We start from the raw sequence: 24497 nt of genomic DNA on the forward strand, positions 1-24497 counted from the left end.
TGCGCACCCCGCATACCGATCCGCACAGAAATTCGCAGACCAATAGCTAGATCATTCCCCCTCTTGTCCTATCCCTGACAACTCCCCCTCCCTTCACCTCTGTCGCAACCTCCTCAATCCACCTGACGACCAACCCCTCGAGCATCTCCTCCCACCCTGGCTCCCGCTTGGCCACCTTTGCCGGATCAAACAGATAAGCCGGGACATCGCTCTTTCGGCCCGGAGCGCCAGTACCGTCGGGCGAGCTTCGGCGCAGCTTGGGATCGGGGGATGATGCTGGGCCGGTTGGGCGGGGTGTGGGCGGGATCAGGAAGGCAGAGGAGGTGGTCCGGCTAGGGAGAGTGAGAAGGATGTTGTACCTCTGTCTGAGGGCCCTGCGTGAGGTCAGCATGAATCATTATGCCAGGAAGAGAGAGGGATGAGCAGACTCACGCAGCCCAAGCAGTCAAATTACCGATCCGCCTGAACGTCCACCCCTCGTTGCTCTTCTCATCGGCTACCGCCTCGGACGTCGCTGATCCATCCCCGCGTGTCGTTGGAACGGCATTCAAGGTGTCGTGAATGTCATCATCGGGTACGAAGCCCCACGAGCGCGAGGACGAGCCGAGAGCATTATTGAATGCCTGGATCAAAATGTACCCATCGCTGGCGGTCAGCATCTCCCCTTATATAGATTGAAGTCACTCACGACAGTCGGGAAAGCAGAACCTGGCGGAGATCCGGATGCTGAACATTGGGTAGATATAGCTGAAGATCTAAAGCAAGATGTGCAAGGAGGAAGTCATGTATCCGTTCTGCCTGATCAGCGCTCTCCGCTGCAGGCACATCAAGCTGAGCTTACCAGATTGCGAACCCTCCCAGTCCCCGTCGGCCCATCTTCCAGTCGCCTCCCTTTCCCCGTCAGAGCGGAACACCGACTCCACCACGCCCAGCCACCGCCTGACCGCCTCCCTCTCCTTGCCCGCCTCTCCCGAAGATATGGCTCGATACTCCCTTCCTTCCGCCGCTATACGCTCCTCCCAGGTCTCGATGTGCCGATGTAGATCCCCGTCCGCCGCCAAGATGTTCATGTTCCACTCCTCCTCCTCTTGCTCGTTCATGGACTCTGGCTCGGATACCAATCCGGACATGGACGAGGGCGGGCGCGAGGGGTCGTCTGTCGAGGAGGCAGATACGCTCTGAGTCCCGCTGAGACCAGAGCCGGTCTCGAGGACTGGTGCGGTATTGGACTGCAGGCGCAGACGCTCCTCCATGCCCCGTAGTCCCGCCAGCACCTCCATTGCCGCTCGCCTCAGTGACCCGAACGTGTCTGATGGGTCGTTCGCGGCAGCAATGGCGCCCAGCGATGACTGTCGCACCGGTAGGGTCGATCCCGACGCTGAAACTGCTCGTGGTAGCGTCGCAGCAGGGCGAGAAGGAGTAGAGATACTGGTTCGACCCTGCTTTGGGCGCGGCAGAGTAGACATCCCGTTGGACACCTTTCGACCCGTTTGTGTGATCGAGAGCGACAGCTCCCTGACCCGCCGAATGGACCTCGCTGTACGGACAAGCAGCTGCTGAGTGTCTGTCTGGCCGAAAGTAGGGGTGGTTGGCGAGGTGGAGGCGGAGGTCCCCGGTGTCCCCCCACCGAGAGACCATAATCCTCTCAGATCACTGATGATCGCCTTGACCTCCTTCCGCGCGGTCTCGATATCTACCCGCTGCAGCTCCACCTCCTTCCATAGCTTCCGATCCCGAGATGGTCCGCCGTTCGTACTTGCTGACAAGCTATCCGCCGGATCCCTATTCTCCTCTTCCTCACCAAGGGTACCTAGCCCTTTGACGCCGATACCTGCGCCTGGGCGGTGCTCGATCGACGCCGCCCGGAGGAAGTGACGCTGCAGGTCTTTGATGGAGCCCAGGAGCTGGACGGACTCGCGCTTGGCGGCTGAGCGGGAGATGTGGCGGTATTTGGGGTTGAGAAGGGGCTGGGGAGGGGGCCGAGCGGGCTCGGAAGGAGGTGACGACATGAGACGGAGAGGGTATCTATGAAATTAGCACTGCTGGTAGCGCTGACACACTCCGTATGAAGCTGGTTGGCTTCTATATGATGGCTTGACGTACTGTTATAGGTGTATAAAGTGGCTGATGAGTGCGAGGAATGGAGTTTTGACTTTGACGATCTCTCAAAACGCGACGGTTCCGTGTGGGGTCTCCAATGACCTCGGCCCGCGCCTAACTTGCGGACAAAGCGCCTGAAGAGAGGCCGCCTCGTGCGCGCGCCTATCCCTTGACCCGCAAGCCAAGTCCGAAATTCTTCTGGTCCAAGCTTTGCCTTTGTCCCTATACCTACTGGTAGGTACCCTATGATCTTCGTATGATAGCACAGGTGAGTACTGCGTATTCCAGCTCTCATCCCCTACCCCACCACCCACACCCCTCCTTCGTTCCGGATGAACTGCTAGACATTTGCACGTCAGGACGACCGACGACAGGTCCCTCCCTGGGATTCGTCCTGGAGAGGTTGCTGTTGGTTGGGAGGCGTACACATCGCATATCTGATCTCTCCTTCCTATGTTCCCCTCACTAGAGGAACAAGCTGATCAACCAGATATATGATCTTCTGGTATTGCAGTACTGGCGGGATCACCACACTGATCATCTAACCTGCTTGACCTGATCTTCCCCCTCTCTTCCCCCTCACAACGCTTGCAGTCCCCCGTCCAGCTCGCGCGACCTTTTGTCAAAGCATGCTCAAGGCGGGGTTAGGCTCCTCTTCGGACCGAGCCCAAGCGGAGATTGAATCTCATTACGTCTAGACTGGGCATGTCCTGTTCCGATTAAACGCTCCACTGGATGTGGGACTAATCAGTCTTGTCGATATTCCCCCATTGTATGTAATGTATCTTGATTATGTATCGCTTGTCTTGTTCAGTCTCCTATACCCTAGCTCCCTTGACCGCGCCCTCCGGGTCGATATCATATATCATATATCAGCGCTCAGCGCTGTCAGCGGTTTGCCTTTCGAAGCCAGTCGCTAAACCCATATGACGTCATGCCCTTCAAGGAGGCCGAGCAACAGCGCTATCTCTGTAGCTTCTCCTTCCTGAATACTCGTCGGTCCGTACCTGCATCTTCCGCATGAGATCGTAACAGTATGTCAGCTCAGCAGGAAGCCCCGGCGCCTCATCAGCTGCCGCAGCAGACGCGGCTCATACTCTGCCTCGCTGCCCTATGCGCCGCGGTCCACCCTGCTCACACTCCATCGCCCTCCTCCCGGCAATGGCACAACACGACCGCCCTAGCTTGGCTGCGCTCGGTAGCCAAGCTCGTCGATATTGACACGGCGAATCTCCCCGGTGAGGTTGACGTCAAGCTCGTCCGCGAGTCGGCCGAGTCCCAGCGCTCGGACTGGTCTCCTGCGGATACGCAGCGCATGGGGTCAGTGCTCGTCGAGGCGAGTCTGGCGGTCGAAGCCGAGAAGGCTAAAGCGAATAAAGAGGAGGCGCTCCGGTACACACCTCTCTGCCGGTCACTCGCGCACCGCACGCTGGACATTCTCGGGCTGGAGCCGGGACAGAGGCTGCCAGTGGCCGAGCGGGAACTGGGGTCCACGCTGTTCAAGGCGCTTCAAGCCGCGGATAAGCCGGACGACAAAGTTGAGTCGACCCGGGCGTCTCACTCTCAGGGATGGGGAGGGAGTCTGGGGCGAAAGCTAGCGACTGGGGCAGGGGTGATTGCGGGCGGGGTATTGATTGGGGTAACGGGGGGTTTGGCCGCTCCGGCAATCGCGGCTCTGCTCGCACCTCTGGGAATCGGCGGACTGCTAGCTGGAGGAGCGGCACCGGTAGTGCTGGGAACGCTCTTTGGAGTCGGCGGTGGTGGATTGGCGGGGAAGCGAGTGAGGGAGAGGTGGAGGGGTGTAGAGGAGTTTGGGTTCCTGGAGGTGGGTGCTGGGACGATGGCGACAAAGGAGGAAGTGGAGGAGATGGCGGCTGCGAGGGAGCGGTATCAAGCTCGACAGAAGAAGGAGGCGGAGGCCACTGCTAAGGACGGCGCTTCTGAGAAGATAGGCGAAGAAGGCGCCGAGGGGAAGAAGGAGCGGAAATCGTCCATCGATGAAGGGAGCAAGGCAGAAGTGGACAAGGCGGAAGAGAAGGAGGCGGTAGAGGTGGAGAAAGAGGTAGAATCGGAGCGGGACGCACTTGAAGAACAGCTACTCCACCTGCACCTCGACTCGAACCCCGCTCCATCCTCACCTACCGCATCCACTCGGCCCCGTCTGGACTCGGCGGCCCCTGACGAATCGTCAATCAAGGCAGCAAAGAAACCGCCATCGCTTACGGCCACTATCATCGTGCCGGGTCTACTCAGCGTGTCACCTGTAGAGGCGCTGATTGCCTGGCGCGCTATCTGTTCCACCGCACCGACTACCACTGCGGACGACGCGAATGCGGCTTCTGCGAATATGGAGCAGTGGTTGGGCTTGCAGGATGGGCGGGATGTGTACTATCTGAGGTTTGAGAGCGGAACGATGCTCAAGACCGGGCGGGATATCAACTCTTGGGGTGAGACCCTCTCTACTTGGGTGTCATAGCATAGCTTGGCTGACACTACAGCGCTGAAGAAGGTGAAGGGCAAAATCAAGGGGGAGATCATCAAGCGCACCGTTCTCAACGCCTACTTTGCAGCTGTGAAGCTGCCCATGTGAGCTCTTCCTCTTGCCCGCAATGGAAGTGGGACTACTGCTGACCAGTCAGGACGGTGTACAGTATGGCGTCCATGTCGCTGGATAATACCTGGATGCAAGCTACCGACCGGGCGAACAAGGCGGGCAGAATATTGGGTGAGGTTTTGGAGAAGCGAGTCCAAGGCGAGCGGCCAGTCATCCTGGTACGTCCTCTGTTGCCAGTGCGAGGTCATGCTGATTGCCAGATTGGCTCATCGCTGGGTGCATTGACCATTCTCAAAGCCCTCATCTACCTCGCCTCCCTCCCTTCACCCGAAGCTGGCGGTAGCGCCGTGCCTCAATACGTCGAATCGGCGTACCTCATCTCCCTTCCGTCTGAACCCACTGCGGACGAGTGGAAGAATTGCAGGAGTGTCGTCGGGCGGAGGTTGGTTAATGCTTATTCGGAGGCTGACTGGGTACTGGCTAGTGTCGTCAGGTGAGACTATATCCCCTCTCGACGAGCAAGGTGAACAGGTAAAGCTGACAATTTAGGCTACACGAAGTGATATCCCGAGCTGCGACGCTCAATAGCGGTCTCTCCCCGGCTGGTCTGGCGCCTGTTAACCAGCCCGGCGTGGAGGATGTGGACGTGAGTAGCGTGCTCAAGGGACATATGGAGCTGCAGACCAAGATGGCGGATATCATTCGGATCATCGATATCGATGGGTGAGTATGGTCAGCAGGAGGAAGCAGGAGGAGCGGGCGATATGAGCCTGTCCGGGCTCGAGGTATGTAGTTGCTATTCATTGTATGGACGAGAGTAGGGCAGTCACTAGTCAGGGCGGGTGGGCGATGATGCGTCAATCCGCCGTGGTTATTGGTCTCAACACTCAGATCGACCAGTACTTCTTCCTACATAGCTGAGTCCTCCGTCCTCAGCATACCTCGTGCCCTGCCGGCAGTGCAGGTCACCTGTTACAACGCCTCCGCGTCCAGTCCGACGCGTTGACGGGTCTCGACTGCATCTATCAGCGTTCCATCTCCCTCCCCTTCCAGGTGCTTCGCATCTACATCACAGACGTCTACTACCTCTTCGAGATCCTCTCCTTGTCTGTCCCCACATTCTCCCACCCCTACCTCTCAAGCCTGTCCGTGATGTCGACATCCCATTCTGCACCCAGCAATCTTCCCCAGCCCCACCCTACGTCTCCGCCCCCTCCGGCGAAGCGCCAACATGTCTCTGACAGCGCCAAGCTGCCGGAAGCAGAGCCGTACAGCAAGGCGGCTGTCGAGCTGTACAATACCCTCGAGGTCATGGAGAAGGTGCTCGAGCACCTTGACCAAGACACGCTGGCTAGATTCCTCAGGGTGGAGAAAACAGTGACAGCCAGGGTGGCTGCTGTGCTTTACCGGGATATCCATATTAGTGTCGCGTCAAAGATGACTAGGGACGACGTGAGTACATGTCTCGCGTGCTCACCGTTTCTCCGTCAGAGCAGCGAGCTGATCAATCAGCCTAGACAGACCATCTATTGTGATGCGGTTCGGTCTATCGACAAAAGCCCGCCTCCCCAGTCGAAGCCGGATTACTCGTATGGCGGATCCAGGAGCTCTAAGGACTTTGATCCGAAGGCGCTTCTGAAGGACATTGCCGCCTGGCGCGTGCAATTTCCGCGCCTCCGGACCATCCTGCACGAGTATCCGGTGTACGAGGGCGGCGATTCGTTTGTCGCCCATCTTTGCGGCGAATCGGTCCACGTCGAAGTTCAGAGTGAGGTCAAATTTGACGTCAAATACCTGCACTTCGAGAGCTTCGGCTACGCTTCCAGCGGAGAGCCCGAACTTCCATCTCCGCCCCAGCACCCCGGTATGACGGTCCGTCACACCATCGTCATCTCTGTACACACGGAAATCCAGTCGGAGCGCTATTACAGCTCCGACGAATCGGAGCCGCCATCAGACAACCCGGACGACTTCGTCAAGGAGGTAAAGGGGTGGAAGAAGTGGCTTTTCCTCAATAAGAAGCTAGACAAGCGTGTCGTTGGCATCGACGTTGAGGGCGTCTGGCCGGAGCTGGAGGTATCTCTTAAGGAGTATATCGACTTCCTCAACATGCGGCGGCAGCGGAAGTGCGAGCCTATGCAGCGGGTGAGGCTCGGCTGCTTGATCCGCAAGGCATCGCTCAGTCCCGAGTGGATGGGGAAGTTCGCCCGGAACTGCCTCGGACCGGGGCTGCGGTCGTTAAGGTTCCGAGCGGACTACAACGACTGCTCGGATTGGTCTGCAGTCATCGCTGCCCTCGATCACGCCCTCCCGGCCCTGCAGGAACTAGAGATCACCGATACGGGGCATTCGGACGGGCCGTCCCCCTCGGCCACTCCGCTATCGGGCATGCCAAACCTACGGTCATTCCGGTTCAACTCGTTAAACATCCGGGATCCTCTAGCATATGCTCAGTATGTCCACGGCCTGGGGTCCAGGGGTTGCACGTACATGTACGCCGCGCCCGGCATGTACTCGCAGCCCGAGACCGCAGTTGCATTCAATGCCCTCGTCAAGAAGCTGAAATCGTTAGTCAGGCTAGACTATTGTGACTACCGTCTCTATCTGGTCCATCAGCTGACTTTGACAGATCTCGCCCTGAGTACGCTTATCTCCGCCACGCAAATGCCCGCGATCTCGACATATACAGCATCAGCGACGTGCAGGATATCGTCATTGGCACCGAGGGCCTGCCTCGGCGGATCGCTCACTCCAAAGCCACCGCGTTCGGCGATCTCTTCTCGGACAACAGCACTCGCTTCGCGAACTTAGTCGATACCCACAATACAGCTGCGCAGGGCTTGCAGGGAGTTTTTGCGGAGATTATAAAAGCAACAGAGGGCGCGGCCGATCAGACGGTGCAAGCGAACCTCATCCGCGAACAATTCTCCAAGGTGGCTGGGCATACCAAGGAGTATCAAGGAGCGATACGGGACGTGCGGGAGCTCTTGCAAAAGATGGAGCGGGCGGCGACGGATGCGTCACTCTACACAGAGCGGTGGTTGCGCAACAGGAAGGACGACATCATCATCGGGAAGGCCGGCGCTATGACTGCAGGTGAGTCAGCTCGGCTTATGGCTTATGGGGACGCAGGGTAGTCAAGCTGTAGTCAGGCTGATCAATCTCAGCGGACCTTGAATTGTGGGCGATGGTGGAGGACTAGGATATAATTCTCTTTTGCCAGGTCGAGACTGCAGGGTGTGGATGAACTGCTGTCCCCGCACTTTCTAGCTAGCTTGCAGACCCTTCCCAATTATGATGATGCGCTAGCTTGCCAGGACAGGTGGTGTGGACCAGAGAAGTGGAGGCAATTGAGGAATTCCGCTTCCAAACCACCAAAAATTGTCTACCTTGCACTTCGTCCCTTGAGATAGCAACATGCTCGGCAACATCGTGGAACGCTCCAGTGAGGCCCCCAGGCCTCCCACAGCTCCTCGTGCGCCTACCGAGAGCACTTCTGGCTTCCCAACTATCGTCCACCGCTCGCAAAAGCCCAAACGTCCCTCGGCCTTTGCAGCTGCCTCCGCTCGTCAAGCGCGGGATACAGGCGTCGGACGAGCCGTAGAGTCCACCGATATACCAAAGATCACAGCTTCAGCAGTAGTCAGCGATGGCCCGGCACAAGCCGGACCCTCGAAGCCCAGATCAGGAGGGAAGGAGGCCGAATACGCTCGGATGCAGCAGGAAATAGGGGATGAGAATCGGCGGAAGGTGGAGGAGATGACGTTCGAGGAGAGGGAAGAGGAAGTCAAGGACCTAGAGGAGAGATTCGGGTCGAGTGTGCTGCTGGCGCTAAGGAAGAGGGCGGAGAAACGGGCTGGGAAGGCAATTGAGGAGGGGTCTAGCGGGATGAGAGATACCGGTCAGGGTAGGTCTCGGCACTCCCGTACCCGAGGGTTGCTGGCTGATCATGTAGCTACCACATCCACAGCAGCACCAGCTGGCGCATCTGCATCGCCCCCACCTTCACCACCACCTCCAACGGCCGCTGCTGCTGCTCGAAGCAAATCCGTCCGCTTTGACGCGACCGCTACATCCCCTCTCGGAGATGCGGATCTCAAATCCACCTACTTCCCTAATACTGCCGCCGAACCAGACAAACTCGCTTGGATGTCCTCATCACCTATCCCAGCAACTTCATCATCTGCCAACAACGGTCATTTTCGGTTCGACCTCTCTGGCCGGCTCCTCTCTTCCTCACAACAAGCCGACCTCCCCACCCACCTCGGTCTACATCATCACGGAGACCAGCCCGATATGGCCGGCTATACGCTTGGCGAGATACTTCACCTCTGCCGGAGCACGGTGCCTGCTCAGCGGGTGGGGATGATGGGACTTCTAGCGAAAGTCATTGGCGTACACGTGCTAGGGGACGAGCGGGAGAGTGAGGAGGTTCGGCGAATATGCGAGGAGGAGAGGGTGTGCGAGAAGGCAGTCAGCCTGGCTGTGGATGCCCTGTATGGCGGACGGAGCGTGACGCTGCTTCAGACGTCCATCGAGCTGCTCTATACGGCCTTGGGAGGTCCAAGCTGGACGCTGAACGAGACGGGACCGCTTGCTTTCCTGCCTGGTCCGGACGCAGGCGGACGAGCAGCCCCCGTATCATCGGTCCCATTCGAAGAGCTCCTCTCCCGCATCTCGGAACTCCTCATCACACCCGACTACCTGCCCTCCATATCGATCCACCACCTCACTCTCATCCTCCGTCGAGCCAGCACCTCATCCCGCGAAACAGCCGAGACCATCCTTCCCCTCCTCCCTCCATTACTTCAGACGCACGTCATCCGCCGCCCATGGCCTCTCCAGCCTGGGAAAGCCCCTCTCCTCGAGCCGCTTCGACTCATGCGGGACCTCATCGCCTCGTCCCGGCTCTGCGCGACCGAGATCGTCGATGCGGAACTGCCAGGGTCACTATTGCGTTTCTGCGTAGTCTCGACCTGGCCGGAGGAAGATCCGCTCGGTATCGAGCTCTGTATCGAAGTCGTTCGCATTTTCGGCAGTCTGGCGCGGTACGGTCTTGCCGCTGGGACGGCCAGGACAGCGCATGACATGTGGGCTGTTCAGGGCGAACACGTACGGTCGTGCCTCGGATCGGGCGATGCGCAGGAGGTTGACCTCGCAGCAGCGTACCTGGCGCTGCTGGAGGGCTGGACGACGTGTGCCATCGATCCTCATCGCACTACGCCGGAGCACGATCTCACTTGGACCCAAATATCCGGGCTGGGTTGGGCGGAGGAGGCGCTCGACGTGCTGGAGAAGGAGGTACAGAAGCCGAGGGCGGAGACGGGGGTCTTGCGTGCAGCAATCGATGTGCTGGTCGCATGGTTGACCGGACTGGGCATCAACGGTGTCAAGGGAGGAGAGGAGGAGAAGGAGGCTATAAGAGCGCGGCTTGAAGAGTCAGGCCTGCAGGCGGAATTGTGGAGCATACTCAAGAGCCGGCGGGAAGGCAAGACAGGAGATCAGCTGCTTCTTTCGGCCCTCCGCCTCCAAGGAGCCCTCGCGCTTGCTCCAACAGAAGAGGGCCAATTTGCTGCGCGCTTCACTCTGGACAATCCGGAGGATCACGAGCTATTGGCAAATCTCAAGCCAGACGGGCTCGGTCGGTCTATCCAATACGAGCTACTCCGCTCATCGATTCTACTCGGATCCGCTCGCGGTCGGTCGGAACTCCAGCCAGCGTTCAGCTTGTTGGCATCCTTCGGACCGGGAGAAGAGCCCCTCGCTCTTGACTTGCTGGATGACCTCCTCAAGCTCGATTGGCTGGTGACGGTCCCAGAACTCGCCTCGGCGGTCAAGGGCATTGGACATGCCGATTCGATTACTTTACTCCGGCCGCTCTTGCAGCATGCAATCCTTCCAGACGTTACCAATATCACCGCTCCTACGCACATACACCACCTCTACCTCAAAGCTACCGGGACCCTCCGCGGCCCCGCACCTCCCTCTTCGGACGAGACTGGTCGGCTACCGCCTGGTCTCCCACTCCGCCCAGAATGGTTCTTCCACCCCATCGACGAGCTCCTCCACTCGGCCGACTCGGCGGCTCTTCAGCAGGCACCGGCTGATTGGACGCCGAGCGAGCTGGAGATCGTCCGCTCTACACTGGTCTTCCTCCGCCTTGCTTTGGCGTGCGGGTACAGGCTGGACCGCTCGGCGTTGCTGTTTGGGATGATGAAGGTGTATATGCTGGAGCATCAGACGGGCGGGATGGTGAATACCGGCGAGAGCGAGCTGTTCAGGGATGATGTGGTCAAGGAGTGCTTGGGAAACTTGTTGAGCGGGATGACGGTCGGCTCGGGCGCATCACCATCTTCGATACCTTCATCTGCCTCAGCGCCGCGCGGAGGTCTCGAGACAGCCTCAACATCCTTCCTTGGCCTCGAACCCTTCTACCAGTTCTACACGGACCTCGTCGCGCTATTCGAGAACGCTTCATTTGGCGATTCGACCTTTGCGCAAATCCTCCTTCCTCCCCTCTCCATGCGCTACCCCTCAGACTACCGCAAGGTCATCTGGTCCAACCCGAATGTCCTCCGGTTACTCCGTACTTCAGTCAAAAACGTACCGCTCGAGTCGCCCGGCGGGGAGGACGCGCTCAGAGCTCTCTACGAACCAGTGGAGAATGACCCGGAGGTGCTGAGCGCGTATGGGCAGGCGGTGGTCAGGGGTTGGGTGAAGCCGAATCAGGAGTTCATGTGGGGAGTGGCGATATACCATCTGAGGGCGTTCTTTGCTCAGCCAGATGGTGGAGGGCAGGTTGAGACAGGTGGGGACAAGACGGTCGAGCAGGAGAAGGAGGTGGCGCTGGCGAGGCTGAGGAAGGGTCTGAGGGATGCGGTGATGGGGTCGAGGAACGAGGCGGTGATCCAAGCGTTGACCAAGGAGGGGGGAGTGAAGCCTTGGAGTGTCGTATGAAGTATGAAGCTAGCTAGACGTAATGTAGTCCAAGTGTGCAGACATAGAGTGTTAGATAATTAGAGACAGAACATGTACTGTAAATGTGCAGCATCACGCAGTGAGATTGAGGTGACAGGTGACAGACATACATGAGGGATGAAAAACGATTTCCCTATGACTTAAAGCGGACTGGCTAACGACGAGAGCGGCGGGAACGAGGTGTGGTTACGCTAAAGAGAGGGGTCTACGAGTACAATTCCCAGTGACAGGTGCCGAACGGAGTCATCAGGCCGAGATGAGAGGGGTCGCAGCAGCGGCGGGTTGGGCTTCGCCGTTCACATTGGTCTTCGGAGTGCTGGAGCGCTGGCTGCCGTTGGTACCGGGCTCGTTGACTTTCCCGATGGCCAGGAGGTGCTGGTAGCCTTTCGGATATGACTCCTTCTATGCGGAGTCAGCTGTTGTCCGATTGGGCAGACGAGATAGCTCACCCATTCAGGCTTGATGACCTGGTCAAGCTTCGCAGCGACCTTCTTGCAGATCCTGCACGGGATCAGCTCATCTCTCGACTTGCACTTCGAAGGGGCAGACGAGCTCACAGCTTGATGGTAGAATCCGTGACACCCGCCACTTCGGCCAGGTCCTTTGCGCCAGTGGTGAGCCCAAAGAGAACGCAGGCGAGGTAGAGAACCCCAGCAGCGATAGACGGGTATGTGCGCCCGTCGATGTCTGTCTTGCTGGCCGCGTGGGTAGAGATGTACTTGGCCGAATTGAAGAGGGAGGTCGAGAGGTCGAGGTAGTTGCAGTATCGGCCCATGAGACCCTCGACTGTCTCGGAAAGACTGGCGATTCCGGCCGTGGAGGGCAGAGTGCCTGACTTGCTCCGCTCCTCTTGTACAGCGGCCTTGATGACGTTGAACACCTGGCCCAGCTCCTGTAGATGTCAACTAAGGGCCACAGCGAGATTCAAGCAGGAGACTTACCTTCTTTGACACCTTGAGCGCCTTGCACACCTCGGTGAATGACCGGTTCGCCCCGCCATCACGACACGCAAAGATGATACACGCCGCAATGACCACATTCTCATTCTTCCCCTTGGTCACCTTCTTCTCGTCCGCGATCTTGTAGACATGCTGCGCCCGAGTGGTGATATTGGAGCCGAGCTGCATGACGTCGCACTTCTCCGAGATACGCGAGAAGGCAGCTTGGAGATTTGCGGTGGACGTCTTGCCGTTCTGATTGTGGGCGTTGGCACGGTTCTGGGCGCGCTGGAGGTCACGCGACATGCCGGTCATGCCGTCCCGCCCAGAGATCATGGTGTCCAGGTGGTTCGAGCCGAGAAGAGGGTTTCCGGCATCTCCGACTCGGGACGGGTCGTCACCACCCTCATCGCCAGCAAAGGTCTATAGGAGTCAGCAGAGCTTTTAGGTAAAAACCTGTGTTCACTTACTCTCCCTACTTGGTCAGCGTTTATCCTAAGGTGGAATCGATCAACTCACATTCGCTCCTGGTGTCTACAATTCTGTCGCCGAGTATGGTACCACAGTCTGCACAGACCTGCGGTGTCAATTGCCTGCCTACCTCATCGCAAAAGGAACCTACCAAATCCCCCTTTGAATATTCTTCGATGATATTCGGTGGGTCCGACCTGCAATTCGGGCAGATCTGGCGGACATTCAGGTTAGGAAGTACCGGCTGGCCGTATTTGGGCTGATATGATGCGTCAGTACTGTGCGCAACTCATCCGGGGGCTGTATTCGCCGGAGAAGCGTTTGTTGGGTGGGTGGCAAAAGATGGCTTACCCCGGGTGGCTTTGGTCCTGCTACACCCAACATATTTGAGGCAATTGTGCTTTCGGGGGAGAAGCAGTGGGTGATTCAGGAGGACGATTGAAGGAGATATGACCGTGTTGAAACGGTGTTCTCGATCGTTTGCACCAGCAGAGCGGGCGTGCTGAAGATTGATAAGCAGACAGGCCTGTGTGAGCGAAGAGTCCCCCATGACCAGAAATAGCCTCTATCCCATCTTACTCCCCAATCCTGCGGGAGACACCACGACCGGAAGGGCGACGCATCATGCGCGACTGGATGTTCTCTTCTGCATAGAGCAACTTACCCAATTCCCCTCTTGTTTGCTTCGCTCTTCGTCTCTGGTATCCTTTTTCCTCTTTTCTCTGCCCGTTTCCCTTAACGATCTTCCGTTCCTATCTGCGACTGCGTGATTCTCGCCTGCTCTTCGTGTTGAGCTGGATAGAGTCGCTGTGCAAGCTGGGTGGAGTGACCGATAAGGAAAAGGTCTAGGGATAAGTCTGAGGAGAGAGAGAGATGCAACACCAAGGTAGGTGAATTCACAAGGTGAGGCGAGGGAAAAGGAGGCAAGGCAAGCGGGATCAGTTTCTCTGTTTGTGCCTCCCCTTTTGTACCTTTGTTTCAGCCAAACAGCCTCGCGCAGCCACCCCACCCACCAGCTTACTCTCTCTTCGCCATCTACCTCTCATCAGCTATTACGACCTATACTAACTTACTCTAACAATACACAGGTGGGTCAGGTGTTACTGATACTCCTGAAAAATCACTGGCTGACGCTTTCAGCGCGTCGAGAAGACTCCAGCCGCGCGGTACCCAAAGAGACACGTAAACAAATATCCGTGCACGCGCAAAACGCGTGTTTCGGGTAAGAATCGCAACTTCAACTTGATCGATCTCGGTCGGATCCCTTGGTCTACCCTTCAACGTGGTATCAAAACGACCGCTAGGATCTACTCGTCATCCTCATACCCTTCTGGTGTACCTGCGTTATCGCTAGGCGGTGCATATCGACAGTGAGTGCTCTGATCGGAATGTTGTGCTCGCGCCCCCGAAATCACGTCCGACCTTCCGTCAGAGGTGTACTGGACCTTTGAAACAAAGCTGACAACGAGCAGCGCCCGTCTCTCCTCATATTCTCGCCATCGTGACCTCGCCCAAGGTGTTACAGCGATCTCTACGTAGCGATATGACGGCCCCGGGTATCAACCAATTTACGACCGACGAGTATGTGCTGGCCTACCACGGACCTTTGCTGTATGAAGCGCGGGTGAGTAGTAGCTTTCCCTTCTCCCTGCTGCTGGGCTGCTTTCGCGGCATTCGATTTGACGTTCGGCGATGGTTGCCAAAATCGACTATGGGCTCACATTACAGATCCTGCTGGCCGAAAATTGGACCGACAACAATTCTCTTCATCCCGGTAACACCGGTCCACACTACCTCATCCACTACAAGGGCTGGAAACAGACGTGAGTTTCAGCGTTGCCCCAAGCAGCCATCCGGGTTCGAGCTCTTTCGCCGCCATCTGCGTGTCAAAAGCTGACAAATACAGCTGGGACGAGTGGGTACCCGAGCAGCGCCTACTCAAACTCAACGATGCTGCCTTCTCCCTCCGCCGCAAGCTTCTCGAGGCACAGACCAAGAAGAACCGATCAACACCTCCAACACTTTCCGGATCTGGCGCTGCCATGACGCCCACCAGCCTACCCGGGAGTGCGAAGGGGAAGGATAAGGTGGGGATTGCGATGCCAGCTGCCGGCAAGAAGGGAGAGAGCAGTCTGTTGGGCAAGAAGAGAGTCAGAGATAGCGGAGTAGATACGGTGAGTTCAGCTCTTACCAGCGGAGACCTCGGGTATCTTGGCTGATTTGGCAGGAGGCGGACTACATGAAACGGCCGGAGGTCAAGATCATCATCCCTGACATCCTCAAACTCCAGTTGGTCGACGACTGGGAGAACATCACAAAGCACAATCAGGTCAGTCGCGCTTCTTGACCCTTCCGGAACTCAGCTGACTGGCCTAGCTCGTTTCTTTGCCCCGAACCCCGAATGTGCGAGAATTGTTGGAAGAGTATAGGAATTATGTGCAGGATACGAAGAAAGATCGGACGGAGTGAGTTGTTTCGCTACCAGCTCTTGCGTGTGGGCCCTTCGTACGGACCTCAGCTGACATGGCAGACGAGCTACCGAACTCCTATCCGAGATCATATCAGGTATCACCATCTACTTTGACAAAGCTCTCGGCAACAACCTGCTCTATCGGTTCGAGCGGGCGCAGTATGTCGAGCAGCGTCGGGCGATCTCTGACAAAGCTATGAGCGAGATTTACGGCGCAGAACACCTGTTGCGATTGTTTGGTGTGTCCCTTCTTTTGGCAAAGACGCGAGCTGATCGGGATCAGTCAATTTTGGCCCTTTCATTGCCTACACAAATATCGACACCGAATCACTGAACATCCTCCGAGAGTATATCAACGACATCATGCAGTAAGTTATCCAGTATCCAGCCGAGAAGCGACCTCGAGCTGATTCCTGCAGCTGGATGATAAAAGAGCAAAAACGGCTCTTTGTCAAAGAGTACGAGACCACCACGATGCACTATCAAAACCTGTCAAGGACATAGTGAATCGCGGGTTGCGGGCACGACGGTGGTCATGAGCAGGGGGAAAGGACGAGAGGCGGGGTGAATGGTGTACCGGGGGAGCCGGCAAGCTTTGCGGGAGTGGCGGGTATGTAGGTGTCTTTCCGAAGGCAATGTTGTTTATATTAGAGCAAGATGAGAGCGGTTGATGAGAGTCGTGCCTGTTTACCTTGCGCTACCTGCTTCGCGGGTGGCATACGAGATCATATTTGTGCAGTGTCCATTTTGCTTTGCATTTTTCGATTCTCTGCTACTATACACAGCTATGACATGCGCCTTCTTTCCTTCCTCATGTACAGATCGATAGTGATGATGATAGTTGTCCGTTTTCGTTTTCTCGTGATGCAGCTGGGAAGTGGGGATGGTGATGAGGCGAGATCGTCATCGGAAGACAGCGACTATGAGGTCTTCCAGAGCAGGACGGCGATGGGGCCGAGATAGTAGTAGATGAAGTTCTTCGTTTCTGAGATGATCAGCCGTATCCCCGACAATTGTCGGTAACGGTTCGGACACCGTCCCCGCTGGCGACAGGTTGTCCTAGCTCGCATCATATGCGCGGTAAACTCCATGCTGAAGACATACCGTGCGTAACGAAAGATCCAAAGCTGTAGGTATCAGCTTCTACTACCTTGACTCCGCGTCACCACATACACCGGCACGCCACCAATCCCGGTCTACCTTCGAGCTGGTAGCATTACGACGCTTCCTCTGAACTCCCCCTCCACGCCATATCCTCAAACACCGCGCTTCGCCCGGTTCGTTTCACTCACTTCTTCCCCACAATACAATGCCACGTCGTCCCGTACATCCGGTCAAACTCCTTCTTGATGAACATGGCAATGTCCTTCTCGACATTGTACTGCTCCAGTGCGGCCGTAGCGGTATCCACAGCGCGTTGCTGCATGTCCTCAGACACTGCTCGATTCAAGACAGTGATGAGGAATGCGGACAATTTAAGGAGGGAGATAATACGAATTTGGAGGAGCCTAGGTCAGCTCAGCCCCGCACCCAGGTGGTTCATACTCACTATCGACGTTCTTGATCACCGCTTTAGTGGTCGGAGCAGCGGCTTCGCGAGCCTCGCTCGTTGAGATGGTCCCATTTGGAGTGGACATTTTATGGGCAGTCCGAGCTTGTCGAGAGGTTGGACGTTGAGCAATCGATAGAGTATTGTTATAGGACGGAGTAGGCTTTCAGTCCCCTGATATCTCACTGCGTATTGTCAGCTGTAGGTCCTGTTGTTGGGACGAGGGGCGAAGTGGAGGATGAGGGACACCACGACCTCGCTTGGGCCCCCAGCGCGCTACACAGACTCGAGTGACTCTCGCCAACTCAGACCGGGCAAACTCAAAGATCGTGCCCAACAGTCACCGGGGAGTACTCACACGTTGCGTAGGGGGTTGCGGCAGAGTCTCTTTGGATAGTAGTATGATGTGCAATGGATGAAGATTGTCGTTGCTGAAACTTCTTTCGCGTCGGCGCGTTGGTGAAACGCGCCAATCCGTGCGCTCATTATGATGATGGTTGCAGCTGGGATGGAGGCGCTGGACTTCCTCCGAAGCTACGCCTATTCACTGCCGCTACCGGAGATGCAGTCATTCCGAGGCTACACATACCGGAGATGCATGGACCATTGATACCTCGGGACCTGCACTTCAACCCATCCCCTGCGAGTTCCAACTTTACTCGGTCCGACCTCGCCACAATCAAGCCCGAATAAGGGGCTTGACCATGAGCGGCATCTGCATACCGGCAGCCTCCTCGCCTACGACTCGGGGTCGCTGTACGTTGACCAGACTGCTCAGTCAGCTTGATCCTTTGACAATGTACAGTCAAAGCGGGAAAGCGCTAGCCACTCACTCAAGGTGGCGATTGATGACCGGCTTGCTCGCCAGCTCCTCAAATACCAATCCCCTGACCAGCACAAAGAGGATCACCTTGATCTCGGCCAGAGCAAGTTTGTAGCCCACACACCCTCTGGCGCCTCCGAAGAAGGAGAGCAGGTTGCCCCATACGCCCGGGACGGTGTTCTGGGTGGCGCGGAGGTGGTCATCTTGCCCTTCTTTGATGTGGCGGGAGGGGTTGAAGAGGGCGGCATCGGGCCCGAAGATGTCTTCGGAGATGTGAACGTTGCGGTACGCTGTTTGTCAGCTGTATTCGGAGTACTCATGTTAAGGAGTGGCAAGAGAGGTGAGTGTATAAGGACTTACGGATGTTGACCAAAGTTCCCTTGGGCACCTTGATGTGCTCCATCACCTTCCCGTCTTGGCCCTGGACAGCTCGACCAAGCGGGACGACCATATCCTTAGCCGCCTCGGATACTCTGCCGGCGACGGGCGGGAAGAGGCGGAGGGCTTCTCGGACGACACCGTCGAGGTAGGGGAGGGACGAAATGGCCTCACTGCATGGTCAGCACTGCACAGTGGGTTGAGGGAGTGATTGCGGTCTGGCCACTCACAGGGAAAGACGCTCATTATCGACCCCGAGACTCTCCTCGCGGAGACGTTTCTGCTCTTCGGGATATTGGGCGAGCAGGTATAGGATCCAGGTGAGGGCGGTGGAGGAGGTCTCATTCCCTGCGAGCAGCTGCGAGATCAGCTTGGTCGTCGATAAGAAGAGGAGATATACTTACGAAGGTGGTGATCTGGGCGAGAACTTCCTCATCGCTGAGTCGCTGCTCTGGAGCTAGGTCTGAAGCCATGTTTGCCCGGACTACAGTTTAGCTAGATGCTCAAGCGGCTACATGGCCAGATCCGAACTCACTGCAGATGGATAGCAGATCCTTGCCGATATCGTCGCCCTTCTGGAGACCCTCATCGAAGCTGGCTTTGATGGCCTTCTTCTTGTCGTCCATCAACTTCTGGGAGAGATCAGCTCTGACCCGTGGGTCGCTCTTCCCAAGAGGCTTGACTCACCTGACCGATACGGCGCGTGGTAGCGCGACTTTCGTTCATGATGGTCTGATACTTGGTAGGCTTAAGATCAGCATCGATCGGACTTGTCACTCACAATACGATCGGCTCCAGGGATGGCGTTCTGCAGGAACGCGGCGAGGGGGTGGATGTACCCCGCCGAGAACATGCTGTCGTACGCCTCCGCAAGCACGTTCTTCGGCTTGCTGAGCGCCTGGAAGTCCCAGTCGAAGCCCGCCTTCCCGATGATGTCTATGGTACACATGGTGAGGTACTTGATCACATCAATCTTGCGACCGCCGGGGACGACATCCTCTCCCTTGGCCGGCGTAGGCGAAGCGGCATTGTCCGGATCGTCCTCGATCACGGCCAAAAGCTTCTCGCGCAGCTGCTCGGCCATGTCGTAGAAGGTGGGCAGGAGACCCCGGACGACCTGCTGGTTGAAGCAGGGGTTGAGGACGCGGCGCTGTCGACGGTGGTCGTCTCCCTCGACGACGGCGAGACCTTCTCCGAGGAGAAAGGCGAAGGACTTGCGCATCAGAGCGGGCTTGGGGAACTCGTCCGCGTGCGAGATGATGAAGCTGATGGCGGTAAGGTCGGTGGTGACGATTTGGGATTTGCCGAAGAGGATATGGTGGCGATACGTCGTTCCGTAGGCTTTGGCCCATTCTTCGTGCTTGGCACCAGGCTCAACGGCGGAGATCTGCTTGGTATTGCCAAAGAGCCAGCTGGGGGAGGTAGGCCCTGGTGGTCAGCTATGCGCAAGAGAATCGGAGTGTAGCCAGCTCACCAGGTAGATTCGCATAGGGCAAAGTCCAGACGCGATATACCACCACATAGGCGAGGAGCCCAATGAAGACGGAGATGTATAGGTAGGTGAAGTAGGACTCCATGTGGAGAGCGGGATGGATTTCTGGAAAGAGAGACATTCTCAGCCAGTGATATGAGTAGATGTCGAAGGGGAATCAGTAGGAGTCAGTCCAGTCAGGTAGCTCCAAGGGAAGAGAAGCAGACCTAGGTTTAGAAGCGCGAATCTTCAATCTTGCCCAACCTTGTATAGCCTCGCTTGCGAGAGCGTCCCCACTGTGTCCGCACGCCACAAAGCGGAGCGTCGGCGTGATGGTGCCTTGGACCTCCGTGTCCGCGACGGGCCAGTCAATCGAATATCGGCGTTCCTTTGTCTACGAAACGGACGCCGTCCTCCGCTGATCCGCCATGACCGGAACAACGTTTTCTGTCCGAGTGAACATCGTTCCACTTTAGGTCGGTGAGTACCTGATCCATCGCCGTACATGATAGGACTTAACGATCTGATGCAGGTCATGTAATAGCACTTTCTGTCAAGGGTGAGTCGGCGCCCCGGACTATGAGTTTGATGATGATCTGATTGGCCTTCCTCGGACGGGAATGGCATGCCGGCAGCCTTAGTCCACGTGGGCTAAGGAATGAGGAGCTGGGTCAGTGTGCCCGCGGCCGCAATGGGTGAGCGGAAAGATCGGTTTCATTCGTGCGTTTTTTTGGCGGCAAGCATGGCCTCCAGGTCTCTATGATGGCTGGGAGACGGCATGCAGAGAGCCACATGAGATGAAGTCAATTCGTTACTTCGCTACATCCGCCAGATCGCGGTCAAAAAGGTCGTCTGAGCAGCCTGCCGCATTTCGGCAGAGCATCCCGCCCGGCCCGGGGTTACCCGGATCCTCAAACGCATCCCGTGCTGCCGCAGCCTCTTCTTAGTCCACCACCAATTCCACTAGATCAGGACATGGCGGCGCAATTGCTATAGATAGCACTCCGTCTCTATCTTTGTCATCGGATACTCTTGCGAGCTGCATCTCTTGGTGCTCCGCGGACGCCCCGGCCCGTCCGTCTTCAAGCTCTCCAGCTCGCCTCCACACCTCTCACCAGCCTCTCACCACTTCCGGGCCGCCATGTACGGGCCGGTAGGCGGTCATTTGGCCAGCCCAGCTCATCTACTTAAGACAGCCAGATAGACAGGAGCCAGAAGCTGCTAAGATCCCTCCCAACCAACACAGACAGCCAAGGATGCTGAGAACCGCCATCGCTTTCGCTCTCCTGCTCGCTCCCTCTTCCGTTTGGGCCGCGACCGGGTACACACATAACGAGGCTCGACAGAATCGTCTGAACAAGCGGTTGGGGACGTCCACGAACCCTCAGGTGACGGTACAGGGCTCTGTCTGCACAGTGAAGGTAAGCTCCAGTCAGACGGCAGTATACACATTTTCGCTGATGTGAACAGCCATTGGGTGGTGGCCGAGATGACGCGCCAGCTTTGCTCTACGCTATGAACGAGCTCTGCACCTCGTCGTCCCTTATCGAGCTACCCGGATACTACACTGTCCACACCGTACTTCGGACCAACTTGACAAACGTCGAGGTACGCCTGGGAGGCGCTATCAGCTATGTTCCGGACATCGCCTACTGGAATGCCTCGTCCATCTACCTGACCTATGTGAGCTCATTCTGATATCCAAATAGTGTGCATGCTGACCGGTATAGCAAAACGCGACTACTTACTGGTTCTTCGAGGGACACGGAGCGACATTACATGGCGGCGGAACCATCACTGCAAATGGACAAGGTGGGTCCGAGGCACGCAATCCTAAGGCTCAGCTGACAAGTGTAGCTTGGTGGGAATATTTTGCAAGGTCCAACAATAAGGGCGTAGCTGGTGGATCATCTACCACCTTTGCTCGACCCATCCCTCTTGTCATCGGCAACTCTACCAATGTCGTCGTCGAGGATCTTAGCATCATCGATTCGCCGTTCTGGCACAAGTAAGTCCGCACATGCTGCTGCGTTGAGCGGAGCTGACCAATCTAGCTTTGTCTACCAGTCCAACGACGTCAAGTATCAGAATATCCAGATCCGATCCATCTCCAACAACGCCAGCGCGCCAGCCGCCAACAGCGATGGGTGGGACATCTATCGCAGCTCAAACGTTGTTATTCGAAACTCCAATGTTCAGAATGGGGACGATTGGTGCGTTTTCGCCTGGTCTTCCCTATGATTGAGCCGGGCTAATACACTACAGCGTCAGTTTCAAGCCAAACTCCACATTCTGCACCGTGGAGAACATGATCTGCAAGTGAGTTGATCCCTCTGCTCCTCCGAGTAGAGTTCAGTGCTGACCATATCAGTGGGTCTCACGGTATTTCTGTCGGATCTCTCGGGCAGTACGCCGGACAAAGTAGGTCATCTCTCGTCGTGGCTTCTGATAATAGCTTACGGGCTTCAGCCGACATCGTTTCGGACCTCTACGTCCGGAACATCACCATGCTGAACGCCGAGAATGGTGCCCGTATCAAGGTCTTTGGCGGCTCTAACGACACTAAATCGGTGTCGGGGGGCGGTAGCGGCTACGTTAGGAACGTCACCTTCCAGGACTTTAGCAACTCTAGTGAGTCCTTTCAGTCCCATCTCTCATCTTTGATGATTGTGACTGACTTTCGCAGACGTCGACAATCCCATCTACATCACTCAGTGTTACTCCTCCTCAGCACAGCAATGCGAGCAATTCCCCGCTACTCGTGAGTCAGCTTCACATGTGCCGCTTAGTACTTTGGGAACGCAGCTTATATGTCAGTGCAAATATCCGACGTCCACTTCATCAATGTCACCGGAACAGCCTCAGGCAAGGTGGCCAATAGTACGGTCGCCTCGCTTGAGTGCAGCGCAGTCTGTCAGAACATCACGGCCGTCAATACTCGGTTGACGCCAAAAAACGGCACGGCCAGGTACAACTGCGCCAACTTGGCCAATGAGGCGCTGCTAGACTTCCCTTGTACCGATGTGCCGATCACAAAGGGATAGCGGAGGTGCCGCTGGTCAGGGTGTCCACTAGGGGTCTGATCACTATAATCGCGTTCGATGCTTGTCTTTCTCACTTATGTATCATCTGTAGTGGATCCTCCCTTGTCAGTGGTGAAGAAAGAAGCAGACACGACTTGCTTAGGCGATTCCATGAGCTCTCGGCAATCGGCATCGACCCGGTTATAAGGAATGTGCCGAGTTCCGTGAGGTTACTTGCAGGTCGACCGCCGTTCCAGAGGCTTTGTACACCGTTCTCCTCACTCCAATACCGTAGCACCCTATCCAGAATGTGCGCTGCTCCGGTACTCGAAGGAACGAACTACCCTTCTCTGACTAGCGGACACCCGGAAAGCAGCTGTACCGATATCCTCATCGTTGGGCTGCACGTTAAGGTGTACGGTCTGGATGAGATCAAGGGGAGCAAGCTGCCCATCGCGGCTGTAGTGAGTAGCTAGTCGACCCAGGACGACTCTGCTTTGCGTTAAGCTAACAGTATAGGTCGCAACACATGGGAGGTGTAACAAGAAGGAGCAAATGGCATACTTTGCGCATGGCCTGCTGGGTGCTGCTGTTGATGCGGGCAAGGGCAAATCGCGGAGAAGAGATGTCATCGTCGTAACTATGGTAGGCCGTTCCTGCTCCTGCTGAAGAGATGTAGAACTCAGCTGACGCGTCCAGGATCAGCGAAATCATGGTTCTCGCTTGAAGGATAAGAAGGCGAACCTGTCGTACGACGAAAACGAGCATCATCTGTGCGTATCTTCCTCTCAAGCCAGCAGCTGGTGAGCGCCAAGCTGACGGTTCAGCATTGATATGGCCGCTTGCATCAGTCAGTCTCAATGAGACTGTACAAGGGCCTATGAGCTGACAAACTCCAGCTGGCGGATGCCACGACGTGTCGCTGCTCATGGACTTTCTCGCTGCATATCTCTTCCCAGATGGAGAGAGGGTCATTGACGAGTTTATACCGACTGGTATATCACTGGGAGGTGAGTACGCTGGTCCTAGCAGCGTGGTTCTTCCAATGAAGCTGACAATGCAGGTAACCTGACCTGGCGTCTTCTCCGAGAAGGTGAGTGACTCGGTGCCCGGCAAGCCTTTAGCTGAGTCGCAGAACCTCGCATACGTATCGCCATACCCATCATCGGCCTTCCCTTCTCCTCTTTCGGCCCTTATCTCCGCGCCCGAGCCGAAGCGATGGGTCTGACATGGGCACCACCCCTCGCGCCTCCGTCAATCCAACATCTGACCGACGTACCCCTCGAAGCGGAGCGATACACCGGCAAGAAGATCTTGTCGATACATGGTGCGGCAGATGAGCTCGTTCCGATCCGGCAGGGCCAGAAGGATCTGGATGGGATTAAGGCGTTAATTGGGGACGGGCTGGAGGTTTGGGTGGTAGATGGAGTAGGACATGCGGTGACGGCGGAGATGGCGAAGCGGACGGGAGAATGGGTGTGGAGATGGGCATTGAGCGAGCAGTCAGAGCAGGGCGTGGAAGAGACGAAGTCGCGCTACTGATCTGCTTGATGCCTGACACCATGTATGTTCGGTCCTGGAGGAGATCTGGCCGATTGCGCTAACCTCAAATCGACTGTTTCTCCTAACGCATGATGATACCATACACAAGTTATCCTGACTACCTGACTCGAGCGCGTCTATATGGCATGTACTTTAGACCTGGCCTCCGCATGTGTGACCACCCTTCCTGGGACCTGACT

General features: G+C 56.7%; 9 protein-coding genes across 9 annotated transcripts; 5 read left to right on the plus strand and 4 right to left on the minus strand.

The window, feature by feature from the left end:
• Positions 1-46: 46 nt before the first annotated feature.
• MKK02DRAFT_45578 (uncharacterized protein) lies at positions 47-2009 on the minus strand (the record flags this gene model as incomplete). Its single annotated transcript, XM_053093498.1, has 4 exons — positions 47-374; positions 433-645; positions 689-794; positions 842-2009. 4 exons carry the CDS (start codon positions 2007-2009, stop codon positions 47-49), a joined length of 1815 nt encoding a protein of 604 aa, XP_052946647.1.
• A 1127-nt stretch (positions 2010-3136) lies between these two features.
• On the plus strand, positions 3137-5381 carry MKK02DRAFT_24916 (uncharacterized protein; the record flags this gene model as incomplete). The annotated part of the gene is made up of 5 exons (XM_053086953.1): positions 3137-4547; positions 4599-4686; positions 4740-4872; positions 4915-5147; positions 5204-5381. The coding sequence occupies 5 exons, from the start codon at positions 3137-3139 to the stop codon at positions 5379-5381; spliced, it is 2043 nt and encodes a 680-aa protein (XP_052946648.1).
• A 2690-nt stretch (positions 5382-8071) lies between these two features.
• MKK02DRAFT_26103 (putative cytoplasm protein) lies at positions 8072-11611 on the plus strand (the record flags this gene model as incomplete). Its single annotated transcript, XM_053087142.1, has 2 exons — positions 8072-8532; positions 8698-11611. The coding sequence occupies 2 exons, from the start codon at positions 8072-8074 to the stop codon at positions 11609-11611; spliced, it is 3375 nt and encodes a 1124-aa protein (XP_052946649.1).
• Positions 11612-11878: 267 nt separating this feature from the next.
• On the minus strand, positions 11879-13425 carry MKK02DRAFT_25687 (putative transcription initiation factor iib; the record flags this gene model as incomplete). The annotated part of the gene is made up of 8 exons (XM_053087075.1): positions 11879-12034; positions 12082-12133; positions 12190-12524; positions 12574-12993; positions 13041-13045; positions 13090-13147; positions 13193-13300; positions 13393-13425. The coding sequence occupies 8 exons, from the start codon at positions 13423-13425 to the stop codon at positions 11879-11881; spliced, it is 1167 nt and encodes a 388-aa protein (XP_052946650.1).
• Positions 13426-14584: 1159 nt separating this feature from the next.
• MKK02DRAFT_27538 (MRG-domain-containing protein) lies at positions 14585-16015 on the plus strand (the record flags this gene model as incomplete). The annotated part of the gene is made up of 9 exons (XM_053087365.1): positions 14585-14665; positions 14770-14864; positions 14948-15128; positions 15162-15215; positions 15269-15370; positions 15418-15506; positions 15572-15750; positions 15795-15879; positions 15931-16015. 9 exons carry the CDS (start codon positions 14585-14587, stop codon positions 16013-16015), a joined length of 951 nt encoding a protein of 316 aa, XP_052946651.1.
• Positions 16016-16431: 416 nt separating this feature from the next.
• MKK02DRAFT_33967 (outer dynein arm light chain 8) lies at positions 16432-17148 on the minus strand (the record flags this gene model as incomplete). Its single annotated transcript, XM_053088823.1, has 4 exons — positions 16432-16496; positions 16616-16638; positions 16804-16948; positions 17061-17148. The coding sequence occupies 4 exons, from the start codon at positions 17146-17148 to the stop codon at positions 16432-16434; spliced, it is 321 nt and encodes a 106-aa protein (XP_052946652.1).
• Positions 17149-17739: 591 nt separating this feature from the next.
• On the minus strand, positions 17740-19838 carry MKK02DRAFT_45584 (cytochrome P450; the record flags this gene model as incomplete). Its single annotated transcript, XM_053093499.1, has 9 exons — positions 17740-17830; positions 17894-18173; positions 18244-18434; positions 18492-18619; positions 18666-18745; positions 18797-18893; positions 18949-19008; positions 19043-19689; positions 19736-19838. The coding sequence occupies 9 exons, from the start codon at positions 19836-19838 to the stop codon at positions 17740-17742; spliced, it is 1677 nt and encodes a 558-aa protein (XP_052946653.1).
• Positions 19839-20988: 1150 nt separating this feature from the next.
• MKK02DRAFT_45585 (glycoside hydrolase family 28 protein) lies at positions 20989-22776 on the plus strand (the record flags this gene model as incomplete). Its single annotated transcript, XM_053093500.1, has 10 exons — positions 20989-21153; positions 21203-21415; positions 21463-21544; positions 21590-21740; positions 21787-21945; positions 21998-22051; positions 22104-22153; positions 22202-22363; positions 22419-22493; positions 22550-22776. 10 exons carry the CDS (start codon positions 20989-20991, stop codon positions 22774-22776), a joined length of 1338 nt encoding a protein of 445 aa, XP_052946654.1.
• Positions 22777-23063: 287 nt separating this feature from the next.
• On the plus strand, positions 23064-24297 carry MKK02DRAFT_45586 (Alpha/Beta hydrolase protein; the record flags this gene model as incomplete). The annotated part of the gene is made up of 7 exons (XM_053093501.1): positions 23064-23219; positions 23275-23400; positions 23455-23528; positions 23583-23605; positions 23655-23765; positions 23819-23848; positions 23891-24297. 7 exons carry the CDS (start codon positions 23064-23066, stop codon positions 24295-24297), a joined length of 927 nt encoding a protein of 308 aa, XP_052946655.1.
• Positions 24298-24497: the final 200 nt, after the last annotated feature.

Source organism: Dioszegia hungarica (assembly GCF_025882075.1).
Source record: "Dioszegia hungarica strain PDD-24b-2 chromosome Unknown MKK02contig_8, whole genome shotgun sequence".
Lineage (NCBI taxonomy): Eukaryota > Fungi > Basidiomycota > Tremellomycetes > Tremellales > Bulleribasidiaceae > Dioszegia > Dioszegia hungarica.